Genomic DNA, 24,432 nt, shown 5'->3' with positions numbered 1-24,432 from the left:
CAATTAAAATATGTCGCTAAAATGTTTACCTAGGCCTGAACGGAGCATTGCGTAATTGCGTGCGCTTTAACAAAGAAAAAAAAAAGCACTGAGCCAGCAGATGGCATCGCGTGAGCTGTGACGCAACACGCGCACCCGTCTGACTCCAGCAGCTCCCTCAGATATCCATCGGTCCACCCGAGAAGCGCGATGTGACCGTGACACGAACAGCCGCCCAAAGAGAGACAAACAGCGACGTTCTCCTTCTCCGTGTCACTGAGTGCAGTTATGTCTGAGACGCCATGCCAGACCTTTCGGGGTGTGTGCTCCTCGCCGCGCTGCTGATTTTCTGCGAGGATGGGTACGTGAGGAGAGCGGAGGGTGGGGTGCTCGCCTCGCGGTCGGAGGAGGACAATGCCAGCGACGCGCAGACGTCCCCGCTCAAGGGACAGGGCAATGCGACGGTGCCTCCATCAGGTAACGGTCACGGCGCTCGTTGGGTTCCTCTTCAGCATCGCGTACGTCCTCAGCATCCGCCATGAGCTCCGCACGCGGCGCGCTCGCGAATAATAGGGATGTTTTCGTGACGGGGTGCATGACAACAAAGGACAGGGGTGCGCTGTTGACCGCTGCGCTTTCCGTCTCATAACACTGGCCTGTAGCGTTCATTACGTGTCTATTATTCGTGAGCCCGCGGAGCGCTTCTACGGGGCCTTTTGCAGTGAAGCCACCTTTCGGCTTTATTTAGGACAGCAATGTCTACATTATTTAAAGGTGAATGGCTGATGTGGTTGAGCAACATTACATTTTTATCTTGAATGTACTGCTAGAATCATCCAAGACCTGTTTGAGATGGTATAATCAAATCTAATCCAATAGGTCTTCAATGTTAGGGGTTTTCAACATTGGTGCTAATGACCCCAAAATTACTAAACGTGAAGGCACTATATATATATATATATATATATATATATATATATATATATATATATATATATATATATATATATATATATATATGTAACTTCTTTATAAAATAAAATGTTAATATTGCAAAGACAACAAAACACATTATAATGTTATAATTAATGTTATTAATTCTATTTTTATGCTTTTGTCTCAAAATATTCTGCTGACACCTTGAGATTTCTGGGCCACCTGCCATTGCCATTCACAGATAGGTCTAGAACACCACAAAGAGCAACACCAAATTTCATAACATCGTTGTTACTGTGTGCTCAAGTACCACGTCTGTCTGTGTTATAGTAATAAAGTTATATGTAATATTGATTTAATATTGCTCAAATAGAGACTGAAATCAACACCAAAGCATTTGCAATAAAATTCAGATTTACTGAAAAATGTTGAAGCTGCTTTGACAGCTTTGAAGCTTACATCTAGTGTCTGCCATTGTTTCACCGCTGGTTATATTGTTGTTTCGAGGATCTGCAAAGAATGAGGGATTGATTCTTTTTTCAGTATTGAGAGACATTTCAAAGAGGATTTTCAAGGTTCCTCAAGCCTCAGCTTTTCACTGATGTGCTCATCCGACATTTGGCACTTTGATCTATTTTTAAGTCACTCTGCCTGAGCCGTGGGTCCAATGGTCATTACTATTTCAAGGCAAAGATTTTACTGTCACCAGCCAATTTTTTTCATTGTTGCCTGTATCGGTTTTTAATGCATTGAGCAGTTACCACAATGAACTTACAACCATTTAAGCACGTGGTTAACTCCAGTTAATTTAAAATAAATTTTAGTTTAATTTAAAAAAAGTAATAATAAATTCTCTTGACTCGTATTGTAAGGGCTCGAGGCAATATTTTGCTTTCAAGGGACCAGAATATCCTTCTATGCTCATTTATATGTACAATGTTAATTTTTTATGCACATTTTTTATCCATTTCCACAAAAACCTCACATTTTCTCTGTCTCCAGAGTCACTCCTGACCCTGAAGATTTGGGTTAAAGATGCATCTAGCCAGAGGTTCCTGAAAGGAGCTCTGGTGGGTGTGTTTTTGAATGGGTCCCAGATTCATTCCAGCCAGACTCTGGACAATGGGGAGGTCACGGTCACTGTCCCATACCACCTTGGCCTGACCCTGACTCTGGTGGCCAGCATGGAGGGTTATGTACTCACCCAGCTGCCTTGGAAAACCACCAAGATGCCCAGTAAGTTCATAATTTCCATTTATCATTCCTTTGATTTATTAGGATATTGTGTATTTTATATGATTTAATGACGTTAGGTTATGATATGTTTTTTATAGGCAAGTTTCCTCTTAATCACTGCATATTTTAGCGAGTTATGCTCAATAAACTCCTCAGTGAGATAAAAAAAAACATAAACAGTGAGAATAAATGACTAGGCAGCAAGAAAGCTGTGAACCATGTGACCTCATCCTGGCCCTGGCTTGTTTTATAACACCCAACTAGAGCTCTAAAGAAATAACCTTCAAACACAGGGAGAAAAACAACTAATGTCTCTTTAATGTGAGAAACCTGGCTGCTGAAATGAGGTTTGAGTGTTTGTTTTTATGCTGTTTCCTAGTTTATTCTGTTATCACATTGTCCCTGCGCCCTCAAACACAAGGGAACATCTGGCTCTTTGATGATACTGTTCTGATAACTCGAAAAGCATCTGGTATGTCACATAAAACATCCCTATTACCTATTATTTCATCCAATTTATCGATATTGCTATTTTTAAATCCAGATTGGTTTTAAAAATTTTATAATCTAGTTTAATGCAGTACTTACATACATCTGCTCTGAATGTAATACAGACACACAAAATTTCTGCTGTGGTATTATCTATATTTTTTCACATTACAGATCTGTCATTTCAACCGAGTGTACAGTTTCACAAAAGCCTCCTCAAACTGTCCGAGAACACTACCATCTCCATGTTGTCAGCCTATCTGACAGCCCCAACCCTGCCTATAGAAAAAGACTCACATTTCTTTACTCTAAACCTGAGCGGTAAAGGAGGTAAGATGAATTTGAAATGATCTCATGCATCTGACTACATGGTGGTGCAGGCAACTTTAAACAATTGTCCTGCCATTCATTATCACATCTTATCATTTAGTAAATGCTGACCCTTTGTGTTTCACTGAATGTGAATGATATGTAAGTGAGGGGTGTATATTGTAGAGCGGCTTTAGTAAATGAAAGCTAGAAACTCCATTACTGTTTGACTCAATAATGCATTGATTAGTTAATGTTATTGATTAGTCAATACCAGGCCTCTTGGATACCCAGATTTAAACAAGAGCTAGCATTATGGCACATTGTGCACATAATATTGATCCTCTAAACCACACACCTTTTCACAGTTTTCTAATGTATTTTCTGTAGATTCTAAAATGTATCTCAGTTATCATTGTATCCTCATTTATAGGTTATAGGAATGTCAAGTTAAACCCCTTGGCTATGATCAGTGCCCAGTTAGTGTCTAATGGAAAAGAGGTTGACGTCAAAGGACCCATTCAGCTCAAAATACCACTTCCCTACAACACCCACATGCGACCGTCTGATTCACTGCCTGCGTGGACCTTCGACATGACCATAGGTGATTAAAAAACATTCTTGAACATTCATAGTCCCCATTGTTGAAGTGGGGACTATGGACTATCATTACAGTCCTTAAGCAACACTTAACACTTAATGGTCCCTAATGGGGGCTGGTGTCTTAGAAATGACACTGAATGGAAGTGTGTTTGTTGGGTGACAACCTTATAGGCATCAATGAAGTTTTAGTGTATGTGTGAAATTAACTGCTGTGCCATGCTAAAAGCGACCTAATTTTTAAGGAAATGGAGAAGTATCATGCTTTTATTATATGTATTTTATCACAGGTACCTGGGTAAATAAAGGTTTAGGCACTGTTCAGATGGACACAAACGGCCTAGTCTGGAATTACGTAGCACCTCAACTTGGTAATTGGATTGCTGCACCACCACCATCGTCAGGTAAGAATCAGTCATATTTAAGATATATAATTATTATAAAATATTTTTTGTAAAATCTCACTCATCAACCCATCATACTATTTATCAAGCCAAAAGCATTTTCTTTTTAACACCGAAGTCCATATCTTCTTATGGTCTTGTGCAAGCCCTCTAACCAGATTAATGTTTGGATAAATCTAGGTTATATGGGGCTCGCAAGCTCAGTGGATTTCATTTCCTACCACACATACCTTCTTGTGGGTATCTTGGGAGGAACTCTTGTGATAGCCATTGGATTTTTATCTGTGATTGTATTTCACTGCAGGTAAGACCTTATTCAGTCATGCAAACGTCATTGTATGACTTCATTATAAAACACTAGTGAGCAATACTGAATTCCACGACTTTGAATGAATATTGAATCTTAAAGGGCTACTAAACCCTTAAAAATGTAAATTAAATTAAAATCACTTACCCCCATGTCGTTCCAAACCCGTAAAAGCTCTTGGATGGAAATCAGGAGTCTTTTGACTGGCAAGTAATGAACACTGTCAAGGTCCAGAAAAGTAATACATTGTCAGTATAGTCCATCTGCAATCAGTCTTTTTAATTATTATGAAGCAACAAGAATACTTTTTGTGTGCAAAGAAAAAAAACAACAACTTTATTCAACAGTTTGTCTCATCTGTGTCTTTGCTTCACCGATTTGAACAAAAATAGTGCATCCTTTTAGCGTAGCTGACACAGAAGAGAACACAGTTTGCATTTGGTGGATATTCTCCAAAATGGTAATACAGAGACACAGATGAGACAAATTGTTGAAAGAAGTTGCTATTTTTAATTTCTTTGAATACAAAAAGTATTTTCGTCACTTTCAACATTCAGAATTCAGTAACCACTGATTGCAGAAGGACCATTTTGACAATGTATTTTATACTTTTTTGGACCTTGACAGTGTTCATTACATACAAAATATCTTAAATTGTGTTCCAAGGTTTTCATTTTGGGGTGGAGTAACCCTTTAACCTTATTCTTATGTGAATGACAATTATCAAAATATGTAGTAAAAATTATGTTCTTTCCCATCTTGTTTTACAGAGATGTAAACCATGAGGCTGGAAGAAAGCGATGGAATTCCACCAGGCTAACTGTACTGAAGAAAGACCAGACCACTTCCACCAGCTCTGATGAGGCTCAAGAGCTTTTCTTTCATAATGGGGACCGGTCTTACTCTCTAGCTGCAAGAGGCATCGGCCACGATGCATCTGATTCTCCACGACACCAAGCCAACTACAACATTTATGTGGAAAATGTTGGCCGACCAGCTGGCAATCTTTATGAGAATATTGGGGCTGTGGGATTAGAAAGCTTCAGAATCCCAGTGTCTAATCTCTATGTTAATAGTGATGAAGTTGCAAAGCTAAGGGAAAAATCTGAACAGAATGGCGCGGAGAATGTAGTTTTCAAAGACAAGCTGTTCCACATTTATAACCAGTCGGTGGCAATTGTACCGGCCCCAGAGTTGTTCGCTTCCCAGGGACAAGCTGACCCATCTGGAAGTAGATCTGCCACTTTCCCACGGAATGGCATGGAGCATGGTGCTCAGACAGAGCGTAACTTAAAAGACAGTTTCACTCAGACATTACCTAAAGTTCCCCAGCAGGACAGCGATGAGCAACAGGCTCTTGAAGGAGCACAAGCCATTGCTGCAAACCCAGGGTTATGGGGCCGCTACAGTCATCTCCTGGAATCTGTATCTGTCCCAGGAACTTTGAACGAAGCAGCTGGAATGGGACCTTTCCGAGGAGAACTCCAGGGAATATCAGAGCAAACCTTGCTGGAACTCTCCAAAGGTAAGCCGTCCATTCACCCGCCCCGGGCATGGTTTGTGTCTCTTGATGGTAAACCAGCTGCCCAGGTTCGTCACTCTGTGATTGAGCTTCAGGGTAGACATCGTCCAGGCAGCAGCAATGACACAAGCTTGGACTCTGGAGTGGACATGAATGAGCTGCAGCAGCCTCTGCGGAAAAGTGAGGAACCTTCAAGCTCCAGCATGGCTAAAATAAGTGGAAATCAAGAGCAGGACTTGAGCAGCAGTGAAATTGGGAGTCCAGAGGACACATCCCTTAGGAACACCCTGGAAGGCAGCAGTGCAGCCATTCCCAACATCCCAGAGGACAGGGATGCAGGGGACACCTCTAGTGAGTCCAAATCTACCCCTCCACCACGGAGACTGCGGAAGGTTCGAGACAAGAAGCCTGACAAGAAGACATCTCGACACATGAGGGAGGAGAGACCCCAAACGAAGCACTAACTGAAAAACCTGCGTATAGCCGTAGCTTTTTGGACTCTGAAAATGGTTTTGATCAAATTGCCTTATAAACATAAACATCAGGAAGAATGAATAAAACTAAATTGCCTGTCTAACCTGCCGTAGCTCAAAGTCGATTTCTGTGGCTGTGCTGTATCCAGCATCTTTGTCAGCAGTTCATTTGTACACAGTTTCCCAGCCACACTGTACAATGTTTTTACAAACTTCTTTGAAAGAACATATTTCTTTACCTTCAAAAGTACATTGTAAAAGTATGTATATATATATATCTCTATATATATATCTAAGTATTTTTAAACATTTGTTGCCCTGTGAGCACAATGCTTGTACCCACAATGCTCTTCTAGTGAGTCTGAAAAACTGTTTAAATGCTATCAATTTGGATCTCTTGACTTGCTTGGAATCAGTTTTTGTTCTTCAGTTCAGTTCTACAGACACTGAAATGTAACGCAAGGAACTGCCACACAGTGCCATAAACAATTATAAGATAAATTGTGGAAGAATTGAGCACTGTTAAACTAAGCACTACATATTCTCCAATTCAGAAAGAGCACCAGTGTGTTGCAAAGTGTTTTCTGAGGGAGCGACTTGGGCCTTTGAGGTCATATGCTGTTTTAATGCACTGTACTTATTTAATGTATTATTGCTAGTCACATTTGCATGCCGTCCATTGTGATGCTTTTATCATTCAATGTTTTCATGTGTAAGAATGTAGTACCCAAAAACATTGATGATATGCCTCAGGTTATGGTTACCTAGCATATTAAGATGTTTCTTGTGCTAATGTGTTTTGTGTGTGAAATATTTCTTCACAAATTGACAACAAATCATTATCGACTCATGTATTGAATGTGTTGGAGCTTTTTCAGCTTTATTATTTTGGACAATTAATTGTAACTTTAATTGTTATCGACAGTTACAATAAAACACTAGCTTCTTGTTCACAGGCATCAACTTTTAATTAAGATGGCAAACTGAGTTTGACATTTTAAATGAAGTATGACTGAGGAGAAATCAAATTGTGTCAGCTGAATGTTTTAATGTAATTTATGTTGTACTGTAGCATTTATTATTTCGTTAATTGTAATATATATTATAATGATTTCTCAACACACTGGTTTAAATGGCTCATGAGCCATTCCTGGATGCTTTAAAGTACAGCTTGTAATCAATCTGCCTTTTTGTGCACATTTAATAAAGGTACTTGACCAAAAAAAAATACTCATGAGTTTTATGTACCTAGAATTAATGAAAGCATACATTTATTTTTTTTTTTACTATAAATAAACATTAAATAAGTAACAAATGTAAAAGACAATAATAATATTACTGCCTCTCATACCAACATAAATGTCAAAAATGGCCAGTCTTTGCCTTCGCTTTCAACAATGATCGCACGCTAAATTTTGAATTTGAAGTTTCTAAAATTTTGTGACTGCTCAGCTAAATAAAGAAAACCCAATATGCTTGATTTTATTAAGCAAGAAATTTAAGGCCATTTTAAAACAAGGCAATAACATTCAAGAGAGTCTTCCTGTTATATTCACATTTTAATAAAAGCATTTTAATATTACACATTTGAGTGTCTTGAATTCTTGTTTCCTGGACAGTGGAAAAAATCCATACATCCTTGAAGCAACATGCTACCATTATTTTTTGATTGCATATTTGTTCACTTTTACTTTTGTATAACTTTGACGGGATTGTTTGTCATCCAGAGATGAAGATCCTTCACGTCCACCCTGTTTGGTCTTGGTCTCTGTCGTAAGTGATCATTCCTAAGTGGTCTAATTCTCCCGTAAGCTGGACTCTTGCTGCATGGCCCATTAATGCCCACAGTGAGTCTTTCCTGGTCATTCTTTGTTCCGGCCAAAGCTGACCGGACGTTTAAACAATTCAGATTAACAGCTGAAGGCCTATTTGGGAAAGATTCTCTCCTCTGTGCAACTATTGCCTTCCCCACTGACAGGCTTCCATGATGTTCTTTCGTATAATTCTGCTTCATGTTGGGCATTCTGGTATATGTTTCTATGTGGGAACTATTGATGCAGATATCTTGAAATCCCTGACTGAGTGAATCCACAGAGGAAGAACTGGAATACCCTGGTTCAGATGTTACTGTTCTCAAGCGAGATGGAGCACCACCTCTTTTTACGTGCAAACCAATACCTGGTAGAAAGAACTCTGAGATCCGATCATCGTTACGCTTGCTCATAGCATCACTAGATGGAGCCAGAGATCTTTCTTTTCTGCCACTTTTGGGATTCCACATAAGAGGATTGTAGATGACATGCCAGTCCAGCGGGCAGCAGTTAGACTCGCGGAGCAGTGGATCAATACAGCCTGTATGGAACTGGGTCGGGTTCAGGAAAGAAAGAAAATAAATCATTTAGAGGTCTTCAACACATCTTGAATGAGCTGAACTTGAGGAGTGTCACCTTGTGTTTGCAGGGAAGGGTTCTGACTTGCTGACCCAGTTGAAATCTTGAGAGGCAGATTCTACACTGAACACCTGGATAAAGCAGTCTGGACTCATTTCGAACTCTCACTACTGGCAAACTCTTCATCACATAGTTCGGGATGATCTCACACGTCACACCAGATACGCTGCTGGAGCTGTAATGTAGAATAAAAAAATCATAAAGAAGGTCTGAAATTAAAAATAAAAGAACTATGTTGCACAGAACAGAGCAGACGAACCTACTATCCATTAAGTTGTTTTCCATTTTCTGCGTGTCTTCAGAGGCACGAGGTTCTGCTGTCTGCCATGGCTGACCTCTTTTCTGCACAATTAGACCAGTAAAGACATTTTTATTAACCTCTAAATTCTATTAGTACTTCTATAATGCATTACTACGCATTAAGCACTGTAACAAGCCAAACATCCATTTAAACTTAATAATTGTGTTTGTTTTATTGTTATATTGATAGTGCCACAATACTCACATGTTAACCTTAAGACTTACCATTCGAACCATGAAGCAATGTTGTGGATGCACTGTTCTCCCAAAGCAGTCCTCACACAGATGGAAATAACTGCAGTCTGTGCATCTGTGAATATCAGATTCAAGGCATTAAATATGACACTACAATCCACCATTAGAACCAGAATATATAGATTACCATTCAAACATTTGGGCTCAGTGGAGTTTTTCTTTTAGGGAAATTAAATATTTGAAATATTTTACTCAGCAAAGATAAATAAAAAGTGAATAAAACAAAGTTTTACAGAATTTTCACAGGAATAATAAGCTATTATTAACTGTTTTCGTTGTTGATAATTATGACACTGGAGTACTGGCTTATACGGAAATGAGCTGCCTTTTTAAATATATTAATTAGAAAATCATTTAAAATGTAAATATTCCACAATACATCTACTTTTACTGTATATCTGATCAAATAGATGCAGCCTTGCAGGACGCTTCTTCCAAAAAGAAAAAGGAAAAAAATCCTACCGACCCCAAACTTTTGAACAATAGTATATGTAATAGATGCCTACTTGAAACATTTGCCAATGATTGGACAAACCCTGCAACTGTTGCACATAACACCCAGATGTTTGTCCAGACAGTCCTTCTCATAGAAGGTTAACAGCTCACCTGCATTTTTCACCTGTCAAAGATAACACATTTAAACCCAAAATGATTTAACTTTAACCATCGGGTAGGAAAGACTATTTAATTAACTGTGTCTTGGAATGATGTACCTGTTCAATCAGCTGCTTAAAGGTGCCAAAGTCCTCCCTACAGAGTGGACACTTAAGCAAGCCACGTGGGTCCCTTTTTGTCTGATGATCAGCCCATACCTTCATGCAGGAAATGTGGATGCTGTTTCCACAACTGAACCTTAAAAATAATGCATAATTAATTCAATGTTTCCGCTATGGAAGATATTCACCTGCTGTTTAATACAACATAGATGTATATTAAAATAGCAACAACCAATAATAAGATTAATTCTGAATAATTCTCTTACTTGCAATAGGTTACAGGCAATTTTTTCAGTAAAAGTTCTTCTTGACAGATTGGACATATATCATCTTTCTCAATGTTTTTCTGCCTGATGCTTCCGTCTTCCTCACTAGGCTCAGGACATGATGGCTCTGAGCTCCTCTCGTCATTAGGAGACGTAGTTTTGGTCACGTGAAGTCCTTGTAACAGCTCTAGGATCTGTCTCTCCACAAGACCGTACTGAAAGCAGTCTGAAACAGAACAAATGACCAGAATGACAAAGTGCAGCTCAAATATTAATGTAAACGTATTATTATTTAGATGATGATGCCTACACCTTTTCGAGTACTTACATTCATGATCTTGTGGCAGTCGAAATTTACGCATTAAAATCCTAGAACGAAAGGTAAAGTCAGGTGATTCAAACTGTTTATGTGTTTCTTCAGCTATGAGCACTTTTCTGTCCCAGGGGTTGTGATTTATTAAAACCAACATCATAAAATGCCTAGATCATTTATTTATGCTACCTTTTAAAGGCCTGCCATGCAGATTTTATTGTTGTACCCTTAGCCCTGACAATAAGATCTACGCTTTCATCAAATAATAGTGAAAAAATAGGTAAAAAAAAACACCCAGTTCAACCCAAAAGCGTTTATTTACCAGCAGATGTGTGTACAAAGATCCTTGTCTTTCTGAAATGTAGGGCAGGTACACGTGTGTGGATCGCCCAAACACACCTTAAATACGAAATTACATTGTTAATTTCCACAAAAAGTATCACAAATCCAATTGAACAACAAAGCCACGCGAGCTTACTTTATAATGTTTGCTGTCTCCATCCTCTTTCAGGAGAAATCCAATCGGTCCAAACTCTCTGAGAATAAAAACAGTGGTATTCAGGGCTCGATGTTGATGTGAGCTGACCGCATCACTCGCTGCTTTCCTCCACATTGTTTTCCGGAACATTTTTAACCCAATTTCGATTGAAAATAGGCGTATGTTCTCGGTCAACTTCGTAATGAATAATGCGAGTCTCTCGACGTCGTTGCGTGAACACGCTGGCTGGCAGGCACTCTGAAACTTTCTCCGTCTCGAGCGAGCCGTTGCCGTTGTATCTGGTGTTTCTATGGCAACGAGCGTCATAAACACCGCTAGATGGCGGTATTGGGTCTCTGTTGTCTCCTGCGCCTAGTAACGTTGTTGTCTGTAATATCAGTTCTTTCACAGTAAACATTTTTAAGAATAATGTGCTGTTTAATCAAAAACATTTTAAACTGTTGTTAAATATGTTTTGTTTCTAGTCTAGAATAAAGGTAAAAGTATTGATTGCAAATTAACTACAGGGCAGTTTCTAGCTATTCATTGGTAGTCACTCATATTTTGATACTCTGTTTTGATACTGTCATGAATATCTGGATGTAAACGGTGTTCACCTGCAGAGGTGGGTCATTCACAATGTGCACGCTTCAAGAGTGATTCGCTGACAGATATTCTAATCGCTTTATCTCAGAAAAAAATATCGTCCTATTCCAACAAGCATAATTGGAAAGTTTATTTCTTCTGCTTTCAGTCGATGTATGAATCCCTATGACCAGGATCACAAATGAAAAGACATTACAAATGACATTTACTAGTTTTATTTCCCATAGTGAAGTTTTTTGTTTCGTGTTGTATAAAATATCCCGTTACAGTTTCACTGTGACAACCGTCTGAATGAATAAAAATGAATCTCGAACAAGTCACTAGTTTGATTCTAAACACTCAGTAAAAAACACATCATGATTACTGGAATATCAAGACATTTTTTTTTTAAGGTTGGCATATGTACACGATAATCTCAGGCATTTTAGTCTTCAGGCATTTATCAGTAATATTTTACTGAGCAATGGGGCTCGAGTCTTAATAAAAATGTATTATTTGTCAGAAATAGCAGTAGACTGCTTGTGACAGCAGAATGTTGAGCTCGAGCAATCATAATCAAGTATTCAAGACATCTGTGTAATAATAACGATAATCGCTTGGTCAAATTTTGATCTGGGGAACTGGCCTCAATACATGACTGTTATCATTAGCATCACGCGGTGAACTCCCTTTTTAAACAGCAAACTCATTATTTCGATTTCGATTTCAGCGTGACACGGATAACGACGATCAAAAAATGTGACTGTCTGAACGCGAACCCCTTGCTGCTCTTTAGAATCTCACTTATATCTGCTGGCATCTACAGGCCCTCTGAGATCCATAACACGCACCATGTGCCTTGGGTTCGTTTCGCTCATAGTGATGCCTTCCACATTTTTGAAGCGCTATCGCCTTCCTTGGCCTCGCACTCCACATCACTGGTTCATATTAGACTCTTGCAGTGGGAGGTCATGATTTGTGTGCAGAACATTCAGTCTATCATTTGAGCTTCTGCGTGTGCAATATGTGTTGATATGGTACAAAAGGCCCGATATTGCACAAACGCTGCCGCTGCTCTGTTGCACAATCATAAATCATGTGTTGAGTTCACATGTGGCACAATGCTAAAGCTGCTTCGACACACATGCTAGAAAACCGTGTATTACCTTCCCATTTACCAGTGACTGAATACAAAAACAGATATTGCATGTGATTTTGTAAGGATCGCAAATCTTCAGGATGATGTATTTTGCAGCGTCTGTATACAAAAAAAACTGTGCAGTGCTGATGCATCATTGCTCTGGAGCATGACAAACTGCTCTCCAATCACTCTGCAGATTCCAGCCCTACGTGAAGTAGTTTGTAATGGATTACATCATCAAAACATCTGTTGACCCATGCATGCTTCATAATGCACATATCACTTCAGGCATTTCTGTGTGACAACGCCTGTTTTTATTGCCCGTGAGATTCCCATCCATTTCAATCAATGTACCCTTTTGTCCTTTCATCTGTCCACGTATTTCATGTGTTTTCATTTATATAACGCGGAATTTATTATATAGTAAATGAAAGATGACGTGAGAAGCTTGAATTTGTGTCCACGGCGAAAAATTCAGGCGCCTACATTTGGTATTTGCGCTGTAAATACCGAATGGCTACAGGACAGAGTGTTTTTGGCATGTACTAATGGTCTCCTTTGGTCTAAAAACCAGTCTAATAACACAGCCTTCAAAAAAAAAAAAATCCTGCCAAGCCAAGAATTATCATCTCAAATGGGTTGGTCATGTATTGTAATCAATCTGATTACAGTATATAAACATTTTTGTAAGCATGATAATGTAAAGTATATAAACAGCTTTGCTCATTGGCACAGATTTTTTGGTGACATTTTGAATCAATCACCTAAACCATAAAAGCCATATGATTATTCTGACATCACGACAATGCTGATTGGTCGATGGCAGCTCAGGAATATCTGGAAACTTTATGATATTACACTGTTGCCGCACATTGGTTTGTAATGTGCAGGTTAAGTTTAAACAGCCTGCCTCTCAGAACACGATTTCAACCAAGGTAGAACCCCTCAGAAGAGGTTTTGGATCAAACTGATAGCTGGAATGTTACTGGGCTAGTTTGGGCGGCGATTGGGCTAGTTTTGAGTAGCAATTTGGCTGGTTTTGTCACACAAACCTGGCAACCCTGCCTAAACCGTTCTGAGCTGTGACACGAAGAGCAGCAGAAAGAAACAAATATATAATCTCCACCAAAATAATCTGTCTTGAAACAATAAAACAAAACTGTAATAAAACAAAACATACTTTCTAGTTTCTGTCTTTGGGGAAAAAAAAGTGTGTCTACAGACCAGCCATGTCAACCAGCCAAATCCTGAATCAGTTGCCTGTTCCCAAACTGTAGTACAGTCTTTTCATCGCCTCTGACATAGCTTGCGTACATACAAAGTGTTGACATCACACTGTTCCCTCGGAGGAGCCAGACATGGGATGATTTCAATAAACTTTCCCAACACTGGTTTACACAAGCACATTGACACTTTGTGGTTGGATGACTTGTTTAACTAATAGTTGGGAATATTTAATTTGCTGACACACTTGGGAAATTTTAAATTATATCCAAATGGGATACATCTGACGGTTTTCTGGGTCTACTTGGAGACTAAGGTGTAACAACGGGTGACTTGATCATTGGGGGTGGTGTTGCTAACCCAGAGTAAAAAATGGGTATTAATAACAAATTCACATGAATTCTTACAACCTCACTGGTACAACCTCAGTCGTACTGTTTTTAACAAGCCAGTTTATATGTATTTGTACAAACCACTTACACCTAAACTTGCGCCTAAACCTAACCGTCACTGGGATTTAGACAAATCGTACAAAATGTTTGTATGAATTAGCCACCTTGTATAATATGTACAAACTAGTTGTAATCCAAAATACACTGGCAAGAATCAGAACATGGGAAAACAGACAAGGCAAGAATATGACTAGGAAGAAAGTGGCTTCGTAATGAATGTAGTTAACACTCAGGAACTGAATGCATGTAAAATGTGATTGTTTTCTGATAAATGATTGGTTATAGCTCTGTACAATCAGTACAGTGAAACATTGGATATGTAGTACAGCGTGATGTGTAACAGTTTGTGCGGCGTAAGAGTCAACAATACCAAAAAGTAAATCCTTTACATAATGATATTTACTTAAAGGAATAGTTCACACAAAATGAAAATTACCCCATGTTTTACCCACCCCGAAACCATTCTAGGTGCATATAACTTTCTTCTTTCAGACAAACATTTAAATCAGTAAATAACCGACTGAGCTTCCGGCTTCTTGGCTGACGTCTGACTCGATGTACAACGTATGACAAAAGTTGCGTCATACGTCGAGTCAGAGGTCAGCCAAGAAGCCAGAATTCTGTGATCTCACGGAAAATAACATGGCTCTATTTATGTTAGAATTTTAAAACTAGAAATATTTTTGTTACAAAAATGCACCAATCTGCAATTTTCGGAGTGAAATTTTGGTCATGATAGAACTAGAGGTCGATTTGTGTCAAAATTCAGTTTGTTTCTAAATGGTTTGATTATTCCACTTGGCATTAACACATCATATATCGTATATTGCATATTTTGAAAAATGTTTTTTATGGGTTTTCATATTTAAAGACCGCAGCTTCATCATGTCACTATTAAAATAGTGGTGAGCAGGAAAGGGAGGAGAAGAGCAACAGAGAGAGAGAGAGAGAGAGAGAAAGTACTGAAAGAGTTAAGAGAGGAGGGTCAGGAAGAGAGCTGTGATCCCTGATTCCTGTTTGTGTCAGCCATGCTGTAAGTGAACACTAAATCAATGCCTCTAAATCATGCGGATCATAATGGAGCTTTCCTCCCAGCACGGCCATTTTACCCCCTCCCATCACACACACTGAGCTCACCGCGATTTTTATACACGAGTGTTTAAAATAGGACTTGAAATGGAAAATGTGTGACTTAGTGAAAAGCTCCATACCTCCGCTAATAAATCCTTCACTTTTTGATAGACTCAAGTGGAATATTGATTATTATACTTCTGATAAGTCGGGTCTGGCAAAACCAGCATGAAAGGGAATACACAGCTCATCCTATAAAACAGCGCCATTTAGACTAGCTGGCGGGTTACACCCAGAAAAGTGACCTTTCGAGGGCTTTATGTTTATTTCTTTTTCTTCTCCTCACCTTTCGTTTCTTATATGGTGTGATCTCTGTTTTTTTAGAGGAAGGACCAGCACAGGAAGAGAAAGGGGTAAGGGTTCATTCAGCACATGTTACAGGGTCACCACCCCGTTCAGCACCAACAAAAACCTCCGTTTCTGCTTTGCTTTCTCCTGGGCTCTCGTACAGGCACACACACACACACACACACACACACATTTTTAGAATCCTGGTCTATTTAAAATGTTGGCAAAGTGCACTATTAACATTAGGGACATGAGAACAGATCAGTGTAGGGATCTTTGGAACATCTCCAGTAACACAGAGATTATAGGCCATGATACGAACAGCATCGCTGCGCACAATAATGCTCGGTTTTGTTGTTAGCGTGTTTACTGAGGTGCAGACGAGCATTGGGGCTCGAAAATGTATACAGACTGCATTGGAAATGTATTCAAAGAACATGTCAGAGACAAAAATACGTAAAAACTGGTTACTTTGGATTACAACTAATGGTATGCAAAAAAAAACTAACTATAAATCATTACTAATTGGTAATAATATTTTACAGAAGTTTTTTTAATCATTTATTTTGGTTTTATAGTGCTGTACAATGACAACAATAAAAATTATAAAATTGTATAGGCGTACATTATACTTAATTATATTATATTATTATATATTTTTGGTTGTTGTTGTTTGTATCGGTGCAATATTAACTGAAGTCTCCACCCTTTGCAAAAAAAATTATGATAAATATTGCTATTTATTTTGTGCTGTTAAACTGGTGCATATAAATTATTGTTATAATAATAACAATGTGTTATTATTATATAATGTGTAATAATAAAATAAGTGTATATTACACGCCTTGATTCTTTTAATTATTTCTTTGATGGTAAGTTTTTGCAAACAATTTATTTTAGCTACATTTAAGATACTTCGAATGCAGCTCAAATAAACTGATTGCAACCACTTCAATGAATTTTTTCTTTCAGTGCATTCACTTTAAACCCCCTCCCCCCCAAAAAAACTTTAAGCCATTTTTTAAAAAGTACATAAATATAAAAAAATTGTACTTAAATAATGTAACAATATGTGATAAGAAAATGTTAACAGGTTCTTTAATGTTTAATGCTTTAAGTAAAAAAAAAAAAGGGCAAAATCCCATTGGTATTTTTATCAGGATCTAAAGAAGTAGCTGTTCGTGTTAATGGTTAATGCACGTTGATAGATCGTCAAGTGCTCGTGAGTCGTGGGTTTCCATCTGGAATGCTAACTTCCTGAGTGCTCCCTCAAGAGCAGGGGAGTGTGTGAACAACCTTTTGAACAAACGCCCGCTGCAAGGTGCCATTTCGCCCAGAGCAAACACAAGAGGATAGTATCACTGAATCAAAGGAAGCAGCTCGGCCCTACAGCGCTGCAGAGTTTTCATTGCCTGTTTTCGTTTTCTTTGGCCTCTTTCAAATGAAGCTAAGATCTAATGCAGATACGTATCCATAGAATCACAGACAGCAGCTGTATCAATATACCTGTAACACTTGAGGTTTGAAAATTCTCCATACGGACTAAATCAAGGTGGAAATTTCCACTGTACTGAACTTGTCTTGAACCTTCGTCCCTGAACAGGCCCGCGGGTGAATTATCAGCTCATCTTTTTATTCTCTCTGTTTCTGCTCCTATTGTTTCCTGGCCACAATATTTGTGCACAAATGGATTTCCCCAGTTTGTGCTAAGCAAAAACATTTTCGGATGTCCATCTTTGTCACAATGAATCGAGTGAATGGTACATAAAGAAAGGCTTGACAACTAATCCTTCGGTTTATTGTTTTCGTTTGGTCACATCATCCCTTTTGACTCGGAATCAAGTCTCCATTCACAGAGCAACATTTCTTACAATGACTTCAGATGGTTGTTCTTATCTGAAGAGGTGAGAGAGGAGGACCAGAGACAAGCGGGAACATCTGGACATCTGGCTCGGACACTCTAAGTCATCTGGCCCTCTTCCATGCTCTCAGATCCCGGAGCAGAGCACAGGCGCTGCTCAGGTCACGTAAACCCAGCAGCCGCACACCCACTCAACCACCCAGTGACAGACGGCTCGTGAGCCAGCCTTCGGCCCGAAGCGCTGGCGGTGTGTGTTCTGTACGATGTAGCCTGCGGCAGGTGTTTCAAGCTGGGGGTAGAGGGGAACCGGGGAGCGCTTAAGGGCCTGTAGAGAAAATTCAAAAGATACCGTATTAAATGTAATGCATTTTTAATGAATACGCACAACTCAGCGTCAGGGTCAGCCTCATTATGCAAGTCAGTGTATCAAATAAAAAGACACCAAGTATGCATGGTTTCATATTCAGGATCATTTAAAAGGTCAAATTTTTTTACACACTTGAAAATATACATAATTGCCTTTCATTTTTGGATGGGGTTTCCTTGTAATGGAATAAAATTTGGCTGTCATTGGCATCAGAATATAACAAGAAGTTTGTTTAAAACATTAAAAAGTGTAGAATTTATTTATTGGCTTTAGGAAAATTGAGAGCTGACAAAAACAAGAACTTGTATGACAAAGATATGTTCTAAAAAAGATAATGTACCCATTAAGTTATGAATATATCATTTCTGAATGTTCCCTGAACATTCAAAACATTGTATTTTATTTGAAATGTTACCATCCGATACTAATACACATCACACGCACATTCAAAAACCAGATGAAAAAATAGGCATATGCAGGTTACGTGTTGAAGCATGGCCGCAGGTTTGAGCTGATTCTGGGCTTGTTTAAGCAGGTTCTCAGCTGGTTATGAACTGGTTTAAGCTGGCCATGTGCTGGTCTAGTGCTAAGAAGGAGCTAGTTGCTTAGGTTCACGTTCATGTTCATGACCAGCTAAGGACCAGCTTAAACCAGCTCAAACCTGCATATGCTGTTTTTCCAGCAATGAAAATAAAGTCACCGCATGAAATATGTTTTGCACTGATGCATTATGTTCATGTGGTGCACCTTTTTTAATTTCATCAAGCTTTGCACTTTTATTTTCTGTAGAATTTAGCATTTCAATACATGACAGCTGTGTTTTTTTCACCTTTCTTCCATTCTTAAAGAGATAATTCACCGAAAAATAATCATCCCTCTTTATTCAAAACAAATACAAATGAAAAGTCAACTGAAAGACATTTTCAAAGAAATCCATGAGCCATTTCCAATCTCATTATGAAGTTTTTGAAGCACAAAATTTTGGGAGATGGATGGAAATCAGGTTTCATTCAAATATCTTACATTTTCATTTTTGAAGATTAACGAAAGTCATATGGATTTTTCTTTTTATGGGAACTAACTCTTAAATAAGTAATTGTGCCTCTGGAAGAAAGAGGAAGATTTTAGCCAAAACAGTGGGTGGGTTTTCAACTTTTTCTGGTCGGTTGGTAAAAATCTGCAGTGTAAAATGCTGTGGAATAAAGCCCAAGCTAAAAAACAAATTAGTGGTGTGCGTCTTGTGTATTGTGGACAGTTTAGTTCATTGTGCAGTGCAGAAACGAAACATCCCAGCGACGTGGGAGACTAACTCTTTCCGTTTTTTTGCTCAACGCGACTCAACCAGTGTTTCTCGTTAAATAAATCAAAGTAGTCCGTTGAAAAGTCCTGCAAATAAAAACGACTGTTGGGATGCCATAAAAGCGCAGCATGGAGCAACATATGCTAAGCTCAGTGAGCGATGGTGATCATTATTCCTGAAGGATCTGGGAGGACGAGGACCTGCTCGAGGTAGCGGAGACTTCGGCAGACGCAAGCTAGGCTGTAGGTCAGCGAGTCCGTCTCCAGTGAAAACCCCACCCAGACCCTCTCTACCCCACCCCCAACTGCCCTACAGGGAGGTAAATATTTCTCGTTTCCCGGGGAAGTGAATATAGCCTCGGCTAAATCTGTTCAATCTCCGCCTGATTCCCAGGGCAGACTTTACGGGCCGTCCAGCGCGGGCTGAGCCACCCCACCAGGCCCATGACCTTCCTCACGCCTCGCCCCCAGTGACGGCAACACACTGGCAGGAGGCTCCTTCATCATGCCACGGCGTGCGTGTGTATGCGTGCAAGTGTGTGTGTCTGTAGCTTCTCAACCTTTCCCAGCTACCCTCCTTATCCTTCCTGACTCTAAATGCCCTGAAGGACTCTGGGAAGGATTTTTTCCCACCCTTTCAAGGAGTTCACCTTGCGCTGTGTGCGTTTTGATGCTGTCCTTTCCATGCCGCGGAGCTCAAAACATCGAACATGTTGTGTTGTAAGAGCTCTGAACGCAAGCCAGCTCTAAACATCTGTCTTCTCTTAAACGATGAAAACAAATAATGCGTCAGGGTTGTCGAATCTTACATAATTTGGTGACTTATTACCACCCAGTGTCTTGAAAGAACAGCGGTGCTAAAGACAAAGAGCAGACAGCGCATGCAAACCCTACTTGTATGAAAAAACCCAAGTGTTATGGGAGGATGTTTGTGCATGTTACTCTCCTCCAAAGGCAGTGTGGGAAATTCTCAGACAGTGAGCAAAGCTTTGGTTAATTGCAGAAAAAAAAAACTGGATGGCTTGCTGGTGTGGAGTTCTTGATATTAGCCAACCATAAATGTGTGTGCGCGAAAAGAATCACAGACGTAAATGTGTTACAGCCGCTTTCCATCGCCGCAGCTGTTTGTAAACTGCCCGCACACAACGCTAGAGAATTCCGCTCTCACCAGATGGCGTTTGTATGTCCGATTTAAAAAAAAAAGACAATTAATATTATTTATGACTGCTGCGTTTGCCGCAATCGCAACCAGTTTGACCTAAAAAGGATGCGCGGTCCATTTCTAATCCCTCAAAGAAATGATTCTGCTTGCTGTTTTATCCGCTTTCTGTCCTGGTTGAAGAATTATTAAGAGCTGCGGATTATTGCGGTCTGCGACGCAAACGCACCAGCCTCTTCCCCTGGGCTTCATTTCGAAGGTCAGAGTTCATGGGCGGCCCTGTCTATGGCTGTGGTGTTTGGCTGGGGTTCCCGCTGACAGACAGGAAAGGCTGTGATTTAACATTCCACCTTTTTCCCAGATAACGCCACGGCCCTGGTGGGGCTCTGCTGGCCCAGTGGAGAACAATCGCAGGAAACTGCAAATGATGAAAACGTGCTCTCTCTAGAAGACACTACGGGCGTACCTATGATAGAGCAAGGGATGAAGAGCAAAGAGAGAGAGAGAGACTAATACAGAAAAAGGAGTGAGTGGAGAAAATGAGAGCTAAAAGAGAGGAAAAAGACACTTTCATTAGAACTGAAGGGAGGCGCATCATGGGCCTCTGACAGCATGTGCCTAAACTGGCCTGTTCGCTCACTGGGACGAGGACTTCCTGCTCTGAAGATTCCATTTCCTGTGCTGCTGAACATGCAGTCCCTTTTGTGCTTTTAAAAGCGCTAAAATTACGTTTTTGTTCTCAGAAATGTACCATACATTGTGCTGATGCTAATTTAGTACATTACTTAGTTGATTGTCATTGTATATTACGGTCTTGAAATATTTGTTTATTTGTTTTACGTCACTGTAAAGCTTCTTTTACTCATTTTTGGGCATTAGATATAATTGTGTTCTCTGTTCCAAGGCATCATGTGAAGCCAACTGTAGAATCTTTTGAGGGATTCTCCTGCAGTAAATGGAGTAATATTCCTGGAAAGAAAGAAATTAGAAATGTCCATCAGGAGACGATAAGTCCAGCAGGAGTCTTTGAGCTGTCCTCATCCTTGAGCCAGATGTGGCCTGTCCCTGGTCTTGGAATTTGGTCCATTGTTCTTTACTGCTGGAATCCCATTACTTTCCTGCACTGGGTTTTCCAGATGTGTGGTTGGTTGGTACAGTCCATTGGCATCAAAGTATGTTGTTTGTGATTGCTTTTCATGATGTTCACAGCCTTTTGTTATGTACAGAGAGACTGGGTCAAAAAAGAAAATTAAATTAAATTAAAAAAAGCTACGGAATTATGGAGTAATTCATTGTAACAATGAAAGGCTTTTTAGCTAAATGTAATCAATAAATCACAAAACAATTAATGTAACAGCAACAATTAGTGAAAACCACCATTAATTGGGACAAGTCTTTATTTAGTTTGATTTATTTAATAAATATTTTGTTTTATAAATATTCCACAGCCTAATTGTTTATACTATTAATGAAAGAATTACTGAAAGAAGAACAATTATAAAGAAAATATATAATAATGAGATGTATTAATTATATATAAATGCATGTATATTGTAGTATAATATAAAAATGTTTGTGTAATTGGTCTTATATGTATATATATATAAAAAAAAATCTAATTCTTTTGTAAATAATAATGTATTTCTAAATAAGTATAAACTTGTTTGTCTAATATATATTAACATACAGTATATATATTGGAAATATTTTCATGCATTTTAATGTTTACATTATATTCATATAATTTATATTATATATAAATATATTTAACATATATATTTTTTCCTTCAATATATACACGCATGTATTTGTGCACACACATATAATAGGTACATGAAAACCTTCATTTCGGATGTTATTAATCGTGATCGGTCATTGCCCAGCACTATATTAATATAACGTTATACAAAAGAGCATATATATAACATTTTACAACATGTAACTTTGAAAAACACATATTTTGTCAGAACTTAAGATGCTTTTAAAACATATATAAACATTTGTATTACTTGTCTTTTTTTTTTTGGTTTCCCTTATATTATACATGCAAAGCCAGATATTTACTTTGGCAATCTCTTTATCTCTTCTAGTGTAGGCTGATATCATTTTTCAGGTGTGAACCGAAACCCGAGCAAGCTTCTAAAAGATGAAAGCCTTCAAGTTTCATGGGAAATGCACAGTGCTTCAGTGCACGGACCACAAATTAATTCATTAATACCGAGAACGCAGCAGGAAACTTGACCACTTTTAAATCCTCTCAAGCAAACAATGAGCAGGGTGCTCAATAATCAGTGTTCTTTGAAAACAGAGCCGGCTGCCAGTAAGCACACACAATCAGAGGAAGATCGCTATCTTCAGCAACTTTTGGCTTAACTTACCTGTCTGTGGTTTATTTCTGTCATATCACTTTCATCCTCGCGCTTATTCAATCATTCATGAATTATGAGTAATAAAAAAACACAAAGGGAATTTCAGAATATGTCATTACTGCGCTCTTTATGAATGCAGTACGACCCTGCTACTAACACAGCAGTGTTGGTCTGAAAAAAATGATACCACAAATATTTGAACAATTCCGGTGAAATTATACACAAATAAAACAACATCAGACACGCTGAATGGAAACAATTTAATGGAAATAGGAAAACCAGACCGTGGTGGATTGTTATGACAATGTTTGTGGTTTTAACAAGGCATTTTCTAGTATTTGGATCACAATGTTTGGAAGTCTCTCAAAAAGGGAACATAACAATAAATCAATAAATAATTTTTGCACGCTCGCAGTAAACAGATACGGTATAACATCGGCATTAGCCAAACCAGCAATAAAAACAAAGAATATTTCAGCCACCAGCCAGCTTGATGATGAGCTCTTCAGCTCTTCACTCTCTTTTGACATACAGAAAATTCACAAAATAATTGACATCATTTGTGTTTTGTGTTGGCTGGTGAGTCTGTGACTGTTGGCCCAGTAAAAGCAGAGTGTTCTCGAAGATTCAGAGACGTCTGTGAATGTGGGATGGGTGCAGAAGTTCACACGGTACAATTATAGAAAAGGGAAGTGATGTTCTCTGCCAAAAGATTTGCTTAAAGTTAGGGAAAAAACAGCTTCTCTGTGCTGAGAGAGACTAGATTACAAACAGCTATTTTATTTCTGTCTTAATGTGGATTATGACGTTATTATTTTGCATATGAAGCAAGAGAGAGACTCCAATAATCCAATTTAAAAAAATTGAAACATTTTAGTCATGCTTGAAAGAAAGGCTGTTCCAGATTAAGGTGTGATCCTATTCATGATCAAAAAGATCCAGTGTCTGTTGTCGATAATGTAGTGCTTTATGAAGCGAAGCTCACGCAGAAGTCAACCAAAGCAGCTTTCTTTTGACCAAAGCAGTGAATGAACAACCTGAGACTTTAGGAATTTTACATGAGTGAATATTTCACGTGAAATTTCCAATTACACGGATTTCTATTGAAATGACTGGATTTTAACAGCCAAGATTAGATGAACAATGGTTGATTTGACTTCTAGGCAGCAAAATTCAAACATACTTTGGTTAAATAAAAAAAAGTTACCTGTTACCTAACAATTGTGTGCGACATTCTCTCAGCGACATGCTGATTTCTGTCATGCTAGCTTGATAGCGGAGGGATTGGCAAGGTGGCGCACATGACAATGTTAAAGTGTTTGGTCTTGGTGGAATAGATCTAATACGCCGCTACTGCTAATACACCCACAACACCCCACCGTGAGCATGTAAGAAATATTGCTGCTGCACATATAACATATATAAATAACTCTCGTAGCGTGCATAAATTACCCTGCAGCTGATCCGAACAGCTGGAGCTGGGGAAGATGGAGGCTTTCTGAAGTGCACTGCTACTACTACAG

At 38.9% G+C, this 24,432-nt stretch overlaps 2 protein-coding genes across 2 annotated transcripts; one reads left to right on the top strand and one right to left on the bottom strand.

Moving 5' to 3' along the window:
* Nucleotides 1–105: 105 nt before the first annotated feature.
* Nucleotides 106–7,483, top strand: LOC122347505 (protein FAM171B). Its single transcript, XM_043242859.1, has 8 exons — nucleotides 106–456; nucleotides 1,918–2,151; nucleotides 2,531–2,623; nucleotides 2,815–2,970; nucleotides 3,383–3,553; nucleotides 3,840–3,953; nucleotides 4,134–4,257; nucleotides 5,031–7,483. Exons 1-8 carry the CDS (start codon nucleotides 282–284, stop codon nucleotides 6,244–6,246), a joined length of 2,283 nt encoding a protein of 760 aa, XP_043098794.1. The 5' UTR covers nucleotides 106–281; the 3' UTR covers nucleotides 6,247–7,483.
* On the bottom strand, nucleotides 7,320–11,298 carry zswim2 (zinc finger, SWIM-type containing 2). Its single transcript, XM_043242860.1, has 10 exons — nucleotides 11,034–11,298; nucleotides 10,878–10,954; nucleotides 10,571–10,611; nucleotides 10,243–10,468; nucleotides 9,974–10,112; nucleotides 9,767–9,879; nucleotides 9,231–9,315; nucleotides 8,965–9,047; nucleotides 8,703–8,880; nucleotides 7,320–8,617 (listed from the first exon to the last, which is right to left on the bottom strand). Exons 1-10 carry the CDS (start codon nucleotides 11,181–11,183, stop codon nucleotides 7,943–7,945), a joined length of 1,767 nt encoding a protein of 588 aa, XP_043098795.1. The 5' UTR covers nucleotides 11,184–11,298; the 3' UTR covers nucleotides 7,320–7,942.
* Between the last annotated feature and the right edge of the window lie 13,134 nt (nucleotides 11,299–24,432).

This window comes from Puntigrus tetrazona, chromosome 6, assembly GCF_018831695.1.
Source record: "Puntigrus tetrazona isolate hp1 chromosome 6, ASM1883169v1, whole genome shotgun sequence".
In the NCBI taxonomy this organism is placed as follows: Eukaryota; Metazoa; Chordata; class Actinopteri; order Cypriniformes; family Cyprinidae; genus Puntigrus; species Puntigrus tetrazona.
This window is presented reverse-complemented; position numbering and strand designations above follow the sequence as displayed.